General features: G+C 37.6%; 1 protein-coding gene across 1 annotated transcript in view; it reads left to right on the top strand.

Moving 5' to 3' along the window:
* Positions 1-15,335, top strand: part of LOC150086055 (DNA (cytosine-5)-methyltransferase 3A-like) — a 233,524-nt gene that overhangs the window by 101,395 nt on the left and 116,794 nt on the right. The window contains exon 8 of the mRNA XM_090373678.1: positions 4,168-4,208. Within this exon, the coding sequence (XP_090229804.1) occupies positions 4,168-4,208 (41 nt within the window). The remainder of the gene's footprint in view (positions 1-4,167; positions 4,209-15,335) is intronic.

Raw genomic sequence — 15,335 nt, forward strand, 5'->3', positions numbered from 1 at the left:
GGGGAATGCCAGAGGTGTATTCAACTCTAGCAGTAAGCTAGAGAATCTTGTAATAACTGAGAGTAAAGTGGAGGAGAAATTGTTGAAGATAAACACAAGAAAGGCACCCGGGGTGGATGGGATCTATCCAGTTATATTAAAGGAGGCAGCAGAGGAAGTAAGCAAACTCTTAGCCATAATTATGAGAGCTTCCTTGGACTCAGGGGAGGTACCCACAGATTGGAGATGTGCAAATGTGATCCCAATTCACAAAGGAGGATCAAAGGCTGACACAAGTAATTATAGACCTGTGAGTTAACTTCTGTTCCAGGAAAATTAATGGAGGCACTGGTTAAAGAAGCACCAATTTGATTGGATACTATGATGCAGTCACAAAAGAGCTGAATGCAGGTAATAACTTTGATATTATATACTTGGATCTTAGAAAGGCTTTTGATAATGTTGCACATGGAAGCCTGCTGCACAAATTGGAGCAGTGTGACATTGGAGGCAAATTGCTGCTATGGATAAAGGGGTGGTTGAGGGGAGAAGACAGAGAGTGGTAATCAATGGACACTGCTCATCATGGACTAATGTTATTAGTGGAGTCCCTCAGGGTTCAGTGTTGGGTCCATTATTGTTTTCTGTATTTATAATTAATATTAATGATGGTATATCAAGCTTATTGTCCAAGTTTGCAGACGATACAAAGGTTGGTAGGGTTGTTAAGGACACTACTGACGCTACGCTGCTGCAACAAGAACTGGAAAGGTTGAGCAGATGGACTGGAAGGTGGCAAATGAAATTTAACATTGACAAATGTTAAGTACTACATATGGGGAAACAGCAACCCCAGAGCAACGTATCAACTCTGTGGTACTACACTGACAGTGGTAGAGAATGAAAAGGACCTGGAGGTAATTGTGCAGGCAGATATGAAGTTCTCTGATCAGTTCAGACGGGCTGCAAGAGTAGCTCATGGTGTCTTGTCAATGATATACAGGAATTTTTCTAGCAGGGATAAGGAGGTGATTATTCCCTTGTATAAGGCAATGGTCAGGCCACACCTTGAGTACTTTATACAGGTCTGGAGGCCTCATTTCAAGAAGGATGTAGAGCTGCTGGAACGAGTACAGAGAAGGGCAACAAGATTAGTGAATGGAACAAAAGGTTGCTCTTACGAAGAAAGGCTTAAGTTTTGCAAATTACAGTGTCTGGAGACTAGGCACCGGCGAGGTGATCTGATAGAGGTGTATAAAGCCTTGAATGGTTTGAGCATGCTCAATGCTGTTGGGATTCTTCCTCTTGCTCAGAATAATCACCTGAGAGGGCATAAATTCAAATCGAGGAAAGCAGATGTAGGATAGATGTGCGGAAATTTGCCTTTAGCCAGCAGGTAGTTGGTTGGTGGAACAGACTTCCATCCCTTGTTGTGGAAGTTGATAGCCTAAATAAATTTAAGGCTCAGCTGGGCAGGTATTTCAAACAAACGGAGGGGTGAAGTGGAAGTTTTTTTTTTTTGGCTGATGCTGCATAAGCTTGCTTTCTTTCATCATATTCCTCTACTAATGCTAACAATTACAATTTTAAGGGGTGATACAGTTTCTTCGAATACCAGTGTATGTTATAGCTGAAGCACTGAATGTTTTTTTTGCTGTGCACTGATTGGAGGAATAAATGAAATGTTTCATTTCATACTTAAAAGCCATGGTTTTTTTTTTTTTTTTTTTTTTTATGAATCTTAAATTATTTCTATTTTCTAACATGCCTGAAATATATCACACTGCATACATTAACTAACTTGTTTCACTTTTGTGCAAAGATGCCTGTTCCAGTGAGTTAGCTCACTAATTTGCAGAGCATTTTCATTTGCATTTGTGGATGGATGGTCCAAATGTTCTGCATTTTAAATGGAGATCAGTTCATTTTTAAATTTCACAAACCATTCATTCTTTTCATTTTTTTTCTCCAAATGCCATATTGAACATTTTATGAATTTCAGATGTTGTTTTTTCAAAGTTTGTAATAGTGCTTGATGTCCCAAACTTTTCTTTAAGTCTTTCATCTTGCAAAACAACAGAAATTTCCGCTGGTATTAATCTATATAATATTAGTTTAGATACACCATAGACAACACTTAAAGGGAAAAACTACGATAGTAGTGTAAAGGGCATCATTTCATTTGTATGCCGACCAGGCTAGCCAGCTGAGTAAAGTGCCTGCCTGGCAACGCAAAGGTCGCGGGTTCGATTCCCGGCTTGGGCTGGATATCACGATGGTGCCGGACCAACCGGTTGGTTGGATATCCCGGCCACGATACATGAAGGAAGCAAGAAAAAACTGGTTCCTTCGTGTATTGATCACATCATACGAAATAAATAAATAAATAAATTTCATTTGTATCTTATATTGTGCTCATCCTTCACGAGTTATTATTATTAGTCATATGGTGCAAGGAAGCCTGAGGCTTTTGCTGCACTAACCAAAAAAAAAAAATTAGAAGGGAATCACCAAGGAAGAGAAGAATAGTGATATACAGCTCAGGACCCTGTGTGTGCCAAGCCCATACTCACTAGATTTGCCAATTTATTGCACTACCTCGAATAAGTAACACTTCACTAATAGAGAAGACTATTGTTACTTATTCTTGGTGGGCACCACCACCCAGATGGCACTATTTCAAGACTTGTTTGTATATGTGTGGGATAATAACTCTAGTATTCACTTGTCTCTATTAGACTAACAAAAGCAAAAAGTAGAGGGAAAGTTATAGTAGAAAAGAAAAAGTGCAGAAGAATGAAAGGGACAGTAACTCCTTCAGCTCACACCACTCATAAACTCCTCGAATAGACAACACTTCCCCAGTAGAGAAGACTGTTGTTACCTATTCTCAGAAACTCCATGAATATCAGGCTCCCCCTTGGGACTGTTTAAAGGTTTGTTGGCTTTTCATCGGTGGGTGGGCAGGCACCCTAGTATTGCAAACATGACAAGCCAGTTGTAAAGATAATCCCACAATATGAGAGATGCCAAAAAGGTGTACATGATAATGTTTAAGTAAGACTAAATGCAACTAGACATAATATTTTTAAGAGTAATAATTATCTACGTAATATCGGTGTAGATATTATATAGATAATTATTACTCTTAAAAATATCATGCCTAATTGCATTTAGTCTTACTTAAACTGGTATTAAACATGACCTTACTCAAAGACAGGTAACTTCAAACTGACCAAAGCAAGCTAGATCGATCTAGCTAGTGTAAAATGACCTAGTAATATATGCTCTTAATGGATAATGGTGGAATTCCATATTAATATACTTATTGCATCAGTAGTAGTCTGGGAACTTTTTTTTTATTGTATCCTTTATACATATAAGTCACAATTTTTGCTACTATTTGGCTACCAGGATATGACAACTAAAGTACTTACCTAAATCTACTGAAATTAATCTTTTTCTTCATGTTATTTAAAGATTTAGTTTATTTAATTTCTAAAGATAAGTACCAAGCTGTTATTTATTACAAATCATTCATTAAATTTATGGCAGGCTGCATTTCTGAACTCACTATCGGAGCCTGTTATTAGGCCAAGACAGCAAAAATAAATCTAAAAATTAACAATTAAGATTAAAGGTAAAAGATTAAATAGTTTTTGTAAAGTATGGGGCCCAGGTTTGAACTTAACATAATGGATAATTGTTAGTGAATTAAAGATTATTTAGTTGTTATTTAATATTTTGACATCTTTAAATTTTTAAATAATTTTTTATTCATTAACATACATTAATTTCAAACCTGTCTTCCAAACTTTTTGAAAACTGTTTTTTTACCCCTCTATCTTTAATTTTAATTTCAGATCTCTTTCCTCACCTATGACTTGATAATAGAATCTCATAATGGATTGAGGAATGCAGCCTACCGTAAATTTAGTGATTGTTTTATATTAGAAAGGGGCTTTGTATTCAATCTTTAGCTATTCAATAAACTAATTTTATAAATAACATGAAGAAAAAGGTATGTAATGTAATGTCCTTTCCACAATAAGAAAAATTCAAAAGGCTGAACCAGATATTCTTGGCATCTCTGGATTGGAACCTTTTTTAGTTTTTTGTTAACTTTTCTATTAATTACTAAAATTAAATTTAGTGAAACATTTATCAGTATAATATATTTTTAGGAAGTGCTGCAGAACTGGTTAGGAAAGGAAGAAGGAGAATACAAGGTATAGTTGATAAAATAGATGTACCATATAATTTAATTAATTAAATGTTTGTTTTACAAAATTAAATATAAATAAAATATTTAACTGTGGTGGTTTTTAATTTTGTTAGAATGCTTTCAAAATCTATCACATTACAGAAGTATCTCTACCCATGTTTCAACAGTAAGTATATTTTATGTTTTCAGAGCCATCAGTTATCATTGTATGTATGTTATCATATGTTATCATACATATGTATAATTACATACAGTTACATCATAGTAGTCCAATTGAAAGTTGGTGATGAAGATACCATTTTCTTCCCTGCAGAACCTCACAGTGAGTTATGGTATTGTTGAATGGCTGTGTTAAAAAAAAAAAAAAAAAAACCCTTCCTTTTCAATAAATAACATAATTTGAATGAGAGTAGCTCTTAGTGTTAGTTCTTAGAGACAACCAATAAGTGACACATATTTTTTTCTGTTATAAACAGATGTTTGAATATCAGCAAACCATCCAGTCATATCATAGTTTGAGTTTGATTGTATCAACAAGTACACTGTGCTTTAGTGGCCACAGGAAATTTTCCAAAGTAAGTGATATGCTATAATAGCTGCTTCAGTGAAACATTGTTCTTGTTTGTACCTGGCACGACCACCAGATCAGTGGAGTTTACAATAAATCAATCAGTACAAATTTGAATTGTATTTAGTAGTCACGGGCTTGAACCCCAGTCCACTCGAAGAGTGTGTGCTACTGCACTCACGCTCCTGACCACTTGGCTATGTCAGGCATAATCCTTCTACAGTAGTTAATAACCTGTACAATTTATTACAAAAGTTCTGTGCAGTATTAGAGAGAATATCTTTATTGCAACATAGAAGAATGGTATACATAAAGTTGCAGTTGCAACTACCCAACATGGCACATTGGCCAAGGATTAGCATTATAATACATATTTAACAATTATCTTATAACTAAATAATAAAGAAATGTATAATAAATATACTAAAAATTACAATAAAATATTAAAAAACATACAATAAATTGATATAAAAAAATCAAACTGACAACTGTTATAGCTGACAGGAACTCATTTTGTTAGCTGTCCACATCAGGGCTGTGGGAACTGTTCACTTGAACTTGAATCCAAAAATTAGGAGGATCCTTTGACAGTACTATATGCAGACCAGTTGATGCATGGATTGCCCAACAAACTGTTTGGGAGAGGTGTAGGTCATTGGGTCACGGATTTTGCCTGTGGTTCCTCAGCCAACCATCACAGAGTATTCTTTTTCTGTATAATTGATTCTAACCAAATGTGTTGAGGTTGGCATCTAGATCCTGGTGTTCCATATCATATTCTGAAGGAGAAAATGAACTGACAAGTGAAGATGTGCTTGGAGAAGGCATAGCTGTGGAGTTGTTCAGAGATGAGCCACTTGGATCCTCCAGGCACAGCTGCTCAAGAAGGAGAGAGAGAGAGGAGATTAAACCAATCAGGACTTTTAACTCTTAAGATGAGTTACTTTTCTTTATTAAGCCACAGGAACCTTGGAATGTTCATTATGTTGGCTATGACTGGAGCTGGGTTGGTAAATTCAGCTTGTGGTGGGCCAGTTGAGGGGCCAATATTCAGACGATAATGCTGGGTTTGATGGAGAGAGAGAGTTGCAGATACCCAGATCTTCAGCCCATGCAGAAGTAGGGAGCAGACTATTGTTTCTTTGTTACCTGACCATAGTAGATTTGTCAGTTACATATTGCAAATGCTGTTTACACATATCTGAGTCTGGCCACTCTTGTAAGCAACATGTCTACATGCTGCTTACGAGAGTGGCCAAAATGAAGCTTTGGATTAGACATATCCACCCTGGGTCATTGTATAGTGTTTATTGTCAAGTAGAAGGGGGTGCCCCAACTCCATGTAGTTTATTGCAATACAAACTCTGTAAAGGCCAGAGATAGTGTGAGTGTTGGTGTAGTCTGCATAGTGTAGTGTTGGGTTGAATATGTTGTTCCTCTGGCTGTTTAGTCACAGGGATCCTAGCGGGACCTCTCCCATTGCCTGTTCACCACCACCACCACCACCACCACAAGGAGGTAGGTTGGGTGTAGGCTATAGATAAAGGCTCTGGCAGGGGCGAACTCTGGATGTTGCCTGAGTTTTCCGGGGGGGCGGGGGGCTGCAATTATTTATTGGAAAGAGAGCATGGAGAGATGATAGTTGAGTGTTTGGAAAAGGGGGGGGTTGAAGATAAGGAAGGTGGATGATAGGAAGCCTTTCCACCTGGAAATTGGAAGTTAAAGGGATAGAGGAGGTCTCCCTGTGGGAGAAACCCATCCTCCATGGGGAAGAGACTATTAAGGGCAGAAAAAGGTTTGGGGTGATAGAGTCCACCTGGTGAAAAGTTTAGGTTATGCCAGAAAAGCTGCTATGTTTTTAATATATTTATTGTTTTATGAAATTATTTTCTTTTATTGTAAGTAATAGGTGATATATATTTTGTGCTTAAATATAATTTTAGTAATTATTAATTTAATTATTGGATTTTTCAAGCTTTTGGACAATAAATTGCACACTTTAACCAAGCATGAATGATCAAATAAAGTAATAAAATTCATATAGCTTAATGAAAAGCATAAAACAAGGTAGAAAATATAGAATAATATAGTTTTGTTTACTCACTAAAATGTGTTTTTCTGTAAGTCGGTAAAATACAGGATTTTTACATTATGAATGAAATACAATATATATATATAATACAAACATTCATTTATAGCTATCTTCCATGACTTCAAGTATTTTAAAATGGACAACTTTCTGTAATACTCTACAGCCATTGACTGCTGCAATACTTCAGCCCATCCATTATATATATATGCTCATGCATTCAGTTAAGCAGAACATTTATCTTTTTCCAACAGTTATTTTACTGTTTTAGCCTTTTGCACCTGTCCACAGTGTTTCTAAGTGCTAGATTCCGAACCACCTGTTTGTTTCATATGCCTTTTGCCCGTGGGTAAGGCATATGAAACAAAAGCACAAGCAGCCTGTGCTTGTTAACAGAAGGGACTGTTTTTGTAGAAATGAAATACACTTGAATAGAAGGAGTGCAAGAATATTTGCTGATGCTACTGAGGAGAGGAGGGCCTCCGTAGCCAAGTGGTCAGGAGCGGGAGTGCAGTGGCACATGCTCTTTTAGTAAACCGGGGTTCAAGCCCCTGACTGCTAAATACGGTCGATCTGCCAATCCGCACTGGACCAGCGTGGCAGATTATGGTCCATTTCCCTCAGCATGAATTGTTGAGGAGGCTTCCATCCTGCAGTGGGTTGATAATGGCTGCAATTTACTTTTCTTTCTTTTTTTATACAGATTAATACAGATTAACCAGCTGTATGCTAACTGAATTTTATGCTCCTATAAAGTTTTAGGGAGTATTAATAAAGAAGGTTTTAGGGAGTGTTGCTCAGAAAGAAGTTATGTTTTAGATAAAATACAGGAACTCCCCGACTTACGTAAGGGTTGCGTTCCGCGGAACACTACATAAATCGGATTTTATGTAAGTCGGGGAATTTCCCCATGCTTGTGCAGCACTCGCAACTGTGCTTGCTGAATTGATTGAATCCAAAAAGAAATGTTTGACGAACATGTAAATAGAATTATTCATTGTATTAATTAATTTTTTTTATCTCATGTGCAGGAAAAATTACAAAAGCGTGCAATTTAAAAAAAATTTCAAAATTATAAAATTTCAAAAAAAAGAGGAGACAGGCATAGCGTCAGTAAGTTTTATCTCTTGAGCTTCGTTGCCAGAATCCACATCGTCAGCTGATAAGTATGCCGTCATGGAGGTTGAAGGTTGTAGAGATTTAGACGGGGTCAGCCACTCAACCTTACGGAAGAACATATTAATGGATGACTGGGCGGTGACTTTTTTCTTTTCATTGTAGATTTATTTGTAGTAAGCAAGCATATCATTCACCCCTCTGTTAATTTTTAAGAATCATTCGCCGTCAGGATCCATCTTCGATAATTCCTTCTCTTCTTCCTCTATTAACTCCTCCCAGTCTTTGGCATCAACCTCCAACTGAAATAGCTCTGCAACTTTTACAATCTTATCTATAACCTCTTCTTTTTCAAATCCTTTGAAGCCTTTTACGTGCTGTGAGCATATTTTGTTCCATGCGCCTTGTAAACAACTTTTAGTAATTTCCACCCAGGCCTTAATTAATGTTTAAGATGGCATGTAAATATTGTAAGATTTCCAAAAGTCTCTTAACATAATTTTTCTCACCGTCTACTGCATACAATGCCTGAGCAAATGTTGTGCGTAAATAGTATGCTTTTAAATTCGAAATAATACCCTGATCCATAGGTTGGATGAGTGAAGTCGTGTTTGGCGGTAGAAATATGACTCTCACGTTCGAATTGAAATCATCTAGATGTGTAGGATGTCCAGGAGCATTATCTAATAGAAACAAAATCTTGAAAGGAACATCATTGTCTTTACAATATTTTTCAACCTAGGGAATGAAGCAGCATTTAAACCAATCCTCAAAGAGAGATATTGTTATTCATGCTCTCTGGTTCAATCGGAAATGCACGGGTAGGGTGGCTTTATTATTGATGCCCTTAAATGCACGAGGTTTTTCGGAATGGTACACAAGCAGTGGTTTTAATCTGTAATCTCCAGCTGTATTAGCCCCAAGCAAGAGCGTGGCCCTATCTTTTTATGCCTTGAAACCTGGCATTGTCTTTTCCTCTTTGGCAATGTATGTTTGATCCGGCATTTTTTTCCAATACAGAGGAGTCTCGTCAATGTTAAAAATTTGCTGTGTTGAATAGCCGCCTTCATCAATAATTTTTTCCAACACATCACAAAATTTCTCTGCAGATGCAGAATAGGCACTGGCGACTTCACCGCATACTTGAGCGTTGTGGAAACCAGCGCGATGCTTGAACCTACTGAACCACCCGTTGCTTGCCATGAACTTTGGTTGGGCTTCACTGTACTTATCCTTAATATCTTTATAAATACTTGTTTCTTTTGCTTGGTTATTAGACTCAGGGGCACTCGCTTCTGAATCTGATTTTCCATCCATATTATTAAGTTCCAACTTCGATATAGCACCTGAACACTGTTTTGTGATCACTGTTGATCTTAAGTGTGTTGACCTTTTGACATATTACTTTATACGTGCACTGTCCTTTAAAATAGTATTCACTGTTGAAGCAGTGAGACCTAATTCCCTTGCAATAGATGACAAACTTTGTCCTGCTTTGCACTTCTTAATCATTTTCATCTCCATTTCTAAATCAATTTTGTTTTGTTTCTTGGCACTACAACCACTTGCACTTTCCATTAGTCCCTTTCCATTCACTCATTGTAATAATTAAATAGGAACGAAGAGAAGTTTCTGAAAATTTGTATTTTATATGATTTGAAGATTTCAGTGAAGGGGAACGCATTTCACCATAATAGTGTAAAAACCCACTCAATTGCAGTTATCGGTATTATCGCAAATGCAATAAGATCGAGTTTACTACCCATTTATAATTAGATACATTCAGAAAATCCCAATAAACTGGAAATTGCAAATTGTTTTTTGGCCGTGACCTCCAGAAATGTGCTTTAGAAAAATATCACAAAGGAGTTCAAAATTGATTCTTATAACGGAACATATGATAACAATGAAAGGGTAGTGCAATTTCCATTATAAATATGACCTTTTAGAGAGAGATAAATAGCTTAGTGGAAGGTCAACTTATGTCCGAAAGCTTTTGTGATTTACTTATTTATTTTTAACTTATTTTGACTTGTGTTTTGATATTAAAAGAGCTTTTTACATAATAAACCTATGTTTTATCCATCTTCTCAGTGAAGCAGAATTTATTCCCATTTATTATTATTATTATTATTTTTTTTTTTTATGCTGGTGCCATAAAATAATTGCAGTAAGCGCCAGTTATTGTGATCACATTTGGGAATTGAATTTTAATTTTATTAAACACCAATTGTAATAAGTGAAAATTGGAAGAATATCATCCACAGGCTAGCAAAATAAAAATAAATGTATGCTTTTTTTTTATGTGAACCCCAAACACGAGAGGTATCAGAACCTATAGTACTTAGTACCATGCTTGGGTTGGAGGTTGAGAAGACGAAAGAAGATATTTGTTGACATTGGACTTGAACTTCTGTAGATTGTAATTTTCAGGAAATACGTATGAAGGAAGGGTGTTCCAGAAAACGGCAGTTGAATGAATAAATGAGGAAGATGAAAAGTTGGTTCTGCGGGTTTGAAGTTGGACAGTAAATGGATGTTGGCTGGTGGTGGCACGTGTTTGGACTGTTTTGAAAGAGAGAGCGGGAATTATAGAAGCCAATTCAGAAGAACAGTGCCCATGGAAGTATCTGTAGAAGAGGCATGCAGCAGAAACAGTATGTCTATGAGAAAGTGAGTGGAGAGACTCTGTTAGAGATGAATCATTAATTATCCTAACTGCCCTCTTCTGAATGGAATCAAGAAGCCTGAGAGAGGTTTTGGTGACACCACCCCAGATGTGGGAACAATATTCCATGGCAGGGCGGATTTGCGATTTATACAGAGTGAGCAGCTGTTTGGAAGAAAAGTAACGCCGAGAGCGAAAGAGAAAACCAAGTTTTTTAGATGCAGAGGAAGCAATATTTGTAATGTGCTTGTGCCAAGAGAGATTAGAAGTCAGGGTAATCAACAAAAGAGATATATCATTTTGCCTAGATATCGGAGTGTCACTAAAGATAAGCATAGGAGCAGAAGAATCCTTTCTGCAAGATATAAGACAAGATTGAGTTTTAGAAGGGTTGAAATAAACTAAGTTGTCTTTCCCCATTGGAGAATTACCTGAAGATCGGCATTTAAGGAATTGGTAGCAGATTTTCGAGAAGTTGAAGCTGATTGAGCAGGACAAGGTTTCTCAAAATGGAAAGTGGAATGCAATGTGCTATCATCAGCAAAACTATGGATACGATTTCCAGTCAATGGAAGAGGTTATTAATATACAAGAGGAAAAGAGTGGGGGAAAGAACTGAACCTTGGGGGACACCGGCATTAGTGGAGAAGTTAGAAGACAGAGAGCCATCTACCATCACCCTCAGTGAGCGATCAGAGAGAAAACTAGATAACCAATTACTAAAAACAGTTGGCAAACCATAAGATGGAAGCTTGTTCAGAAGACCTTTATGCCAAACACGATCAAAAGCCTTTGAGATGTCAAGACCAACTACTTGTGTTTCACTGAACCTTTCCATTGAATTAGTCTTTCTAGGTAGTTTAAGAGTAGGCGGTTAATTGATTTCTCCATTACTTTAGAAAGAGTAGAAGTAAATGCAATGGGACGATAATTAGATGGGAGTGATTTGTCATCCTTTTTTAGAAACTGGCTGGATATGAGCAAATTTCCAAGCAGAAGGAAAAACACCTTTGGAATAAGAAAGTGAAAAAAGGTGGCAAAGAATAGGAGTAAGTTCTGGAGCACAGGTTTTGAGAACAAGTGGAGAAATACCATCAGGACCTGGAGCTTTCTTAGCATCAAGATTCATCAAAATCCTTCTGATATCCTTTTGACGGAAGACTACAGGAGGCATTGAATGGAGTGTGTTGGAAATGGTGGGAGGTGTTTTACCAAGATCATTAATACATGAGTTGGAAGAAAAATGGGATGCTAGCAAGTCTGCTTTATCCTTGGCTGAAGTGACAACAGGACCATCTGTTTTGGACAGAGGTGGGAGCAGAGATGGGCAAAAGTTGCGGTCAATAGCTTTGGCAAGAGACCAGAATGCTCGGCTACTATTAGGGCAAGAAGCAAGTTTTCTACTCTTAGCCTGTTCAAACTCTAGTTTGGACTGATTAATAACTGCTTTACAATTGTTGCGAGCTTTGGTGTAGTCAGAAAATGACACTGAAGAATTAGAAACAAGCCAATTACGATATGCAACATTCTTCTCTTAAACAGCCTTAGCACATTTATTGGAAAACCAAGGTTTAGATAAAGGACGAGATTTTAAAGTGGAGTGTGGGATAAAGGATTCCATTCCTGCAAGAATAATTTCACTGACACGATCTGAGCAAACGTTGACATCAGAAGTTTTGAAACAGTAATCCGACCAAGGAAAAGAAGAAAAGAAGTCTCGCAGGTCATCCCATTTTGCATTCTTGTAATGCCAAACACCACGAGGTTGGGAATAGCCATGAGATAAAGGTTCCATTGGAGAAGAGACAATCACCAAGTTGTGATCTGAAGGGCCTAAAGGAGCTCTCACTTCGACCGTGTACTTAGAAGGGTTGTTTGTGAGAAAAAGATCAAGCGTATTGGCTGTATGATCAGGATTGTCCGGTATTCTTGTAGGTAAATGAACAATCTGTGCTAGGTCATTAGTAATTGGAAAAGCCTCAGCATCTCGACCTGCTGGGTCGGTGTGACTAGAAAATGGAAGCAAGCTGGAGTTGTGAACATTAAAATCACCAAGGAAAATTACCTCACTGTTAGGAAAGTTGGACTGGAGAAAGTTAAGTTGCAAAGAGAGGAAGTCAAAGAGCTCCAAGTGATTAGTGGAGTTGGGAGAACGGTAGAGACAACAGATGAATTTGACACAATGAGATAGAGAGATTTTAAGCCAGAGAAGATCAAAGAGAGGAGATTCCAAATTGCCAAGTCTCTGACAGGGAATATCAGAACGCACGTATGCACAAGTACCACCTTTGAGGCAAAGGAATCATACAGCAAATAATTTGGGCATCTGAGACGAGCAGTAGTTGAATCAACTGATAACTGAGATTCTGTCAGAAAAATTACATGGCGTTTGGCAGACTCAAGTGGAAATGGACATCGTTGAGATTAGAATCGAGACCACGTATATTTGTGAAATGAATTAGGAAGTGCTTGGGAGGTTTAGATCTTTTAGCAGATAAGCTTGCTCTATTAGTTTGACAATTCATGGTGTATTCAATGGTAAGAAAAAGTGGGTGGGACATGCTGTATGAAGTAATGAAATTTTTGGATATGGCGTACACTTGGTAAGAATATACCCAGACCCTTGACATAATGTGGCCTGACAATGCTCCCCGCATACACACTACTCGGACTCCCTCCAGTCACTATCTGGCAGAGTAGAGGTAGCAAGATTATACACTAGCTGATCCAGAAGCCTCCTAGAGAGTTAACAATAGGTTCGATCCAGTGTACTAACAAGCGGCCGGCCTGCGAACACCGTTTTAGAGCTGTACCCTCAAAATGTAAGAAATATTGGATCTCGCCACGACGTTCATCATAACCTCAAAAGTCATCAATCATACTGCATGATGGAAGAGATAGGGAAGGGTTGACCAGAACTTAGCTCTAGAGACTAAACATGGGTTTCACCACCTCAAGCCTCCAATAAGCAAAGTGGTGGTATTTCACCGGTTGATGAGAGTCATCTACCACCTAGTACTGCCTGGTAACATAGAGGGTCGGCGTACCTCCATGTGGTGTTGTGTGGGTGCCACACCTCGTTACATACATAGCTTAATTAATATACATACAGTACTAACTAAACAAAACTTTTTAACCTGATATTTTTGTTCATTTTTTGGGGGGGGGTTGTAAAATCTAAAACAGTACAAAAAAAAAAAGTGTTAATCAATAACAAAGAACATGCTCGCAGAAATTGCAACTAACATGATACACGCAGGTGAGGTGCAGAGTAAAATATTTATGAAGTTTAAATATAGGAATGAAGAGATTCTGAACATTTACAGAGTTTTATTTTACTGTACCGAAGTCATGGTCTTCTTTGTCTTTTAAAAGGTACCAGAAATTTATAACAATTAAATCATAAATTGAGATTTTATACAAACTTTCAAAGGGAGAAAGTGGGTCTTTGTTAGCAAGACTGCTTCTACAGGGATGGGATACACTTAAATAAAAAGGGTGCAAGAATGTTTGCTGATGCTATCGAGGCAGTGTTAGGTGGGTCAGAAAACTGCAAGATTGGGGGGATACAAGGACTAATAGATTAACAGTAGCCACTGGCAGAGGTGAAAGTGATTCTTGCACTGCTTCTATTGGAATGAGCGGAAGCTTGGAAATTAAGATGCAGGATATTTAAGAGACTGCTGGGAGTCATTGCCTTACAAGTAAACACATGGGTTGTGTTAGGGTAGCTAAGAAAAAGAACAGATGCATGTATACTTGCGTATACACCAATGCTTGGAGTTTGGTAAATAAATTTGATGAATTTGAGGTATTGCTCAAAGCATCAAAGGCGGATATTGATGGGATATCAGAGATGTGGTGTCACACAGATATAAGTAATGCAGTACTGGAATTTGGGGAGTACAACGTCTACAGAAAGGATAGGAAGGGAGGAGGGTTATGCTATTAGTTAAGAAACACATAAAATCCAAGGAAGTGAAGCCAGTCGACATCGCTGGACAGTGACAGTAAAGTGTTGAGTCAGTTTGGTGTGACATAAGCATTGGGAGATCAAAATTGAGAGTAGGAGTGTGCTATAGGCCTAATGACTCTGATGAGTATAACAAGAAACTGTACAGGGAAATAGAGTGGGCCAGTAAATCAGAGAAACTTATAATGGGAGATTCTAATTTCCCAGATATTGACTGGAATTTGTGGGTTGGTCACTCACACACTAGCAAGGCTTTTGTGGATTTATTGGATGATTATTTTCTAAATCAGCATGTTCGGGAGGCAACTAGAGGGAGCAATACTCTTGATTTGATTATCAGTAGTGATTCTTCATGCATTAAGAATCTGCAGATAAATGAACCACTAGGTGGCAGTGATCACAGTGTGCTGAAGTGGGATTTACTCAAAGAGGTAACTACCATTAGGGGTAAAGGGAAGGGTTATTGCTTTCGTAAAGGCAACTACGATGGACTGAGACAGTATTTAAATTCTATACAGTGGGACCAACTGATGATGTTACCAACAGCAAATGCAAAATGGGAAGCATTCAAAGAACTTATCTTGGAAGCTACTAGGCTTTACATACCAACTAAGAAATATTGTTCAAGGTTCAGGCCTAAATGGATGTCAGATGAACTAATGAGACATATGGCAGAGAAGAAAAATGCATTGGATACATATAAATTAAAATGTAGTA

The sequence above is a fragment of the Mastigoproctus giganteus genome, chromosome 5 (assembly GCF_048544385.1).
Source record: "Mastigoproctus giganteus isolate SK-2022 chromosome 5, ASM4854438v1, whole genome shotgun sequence".
Classification (NCBI taxonomy): domain Eukaryota; kingdom Metazoa; phylum Arthropoda; class Arachnida; order Uropygi; family Thelyphonidae; genus Mastigoproctus; species Mastigoproctus giganteus.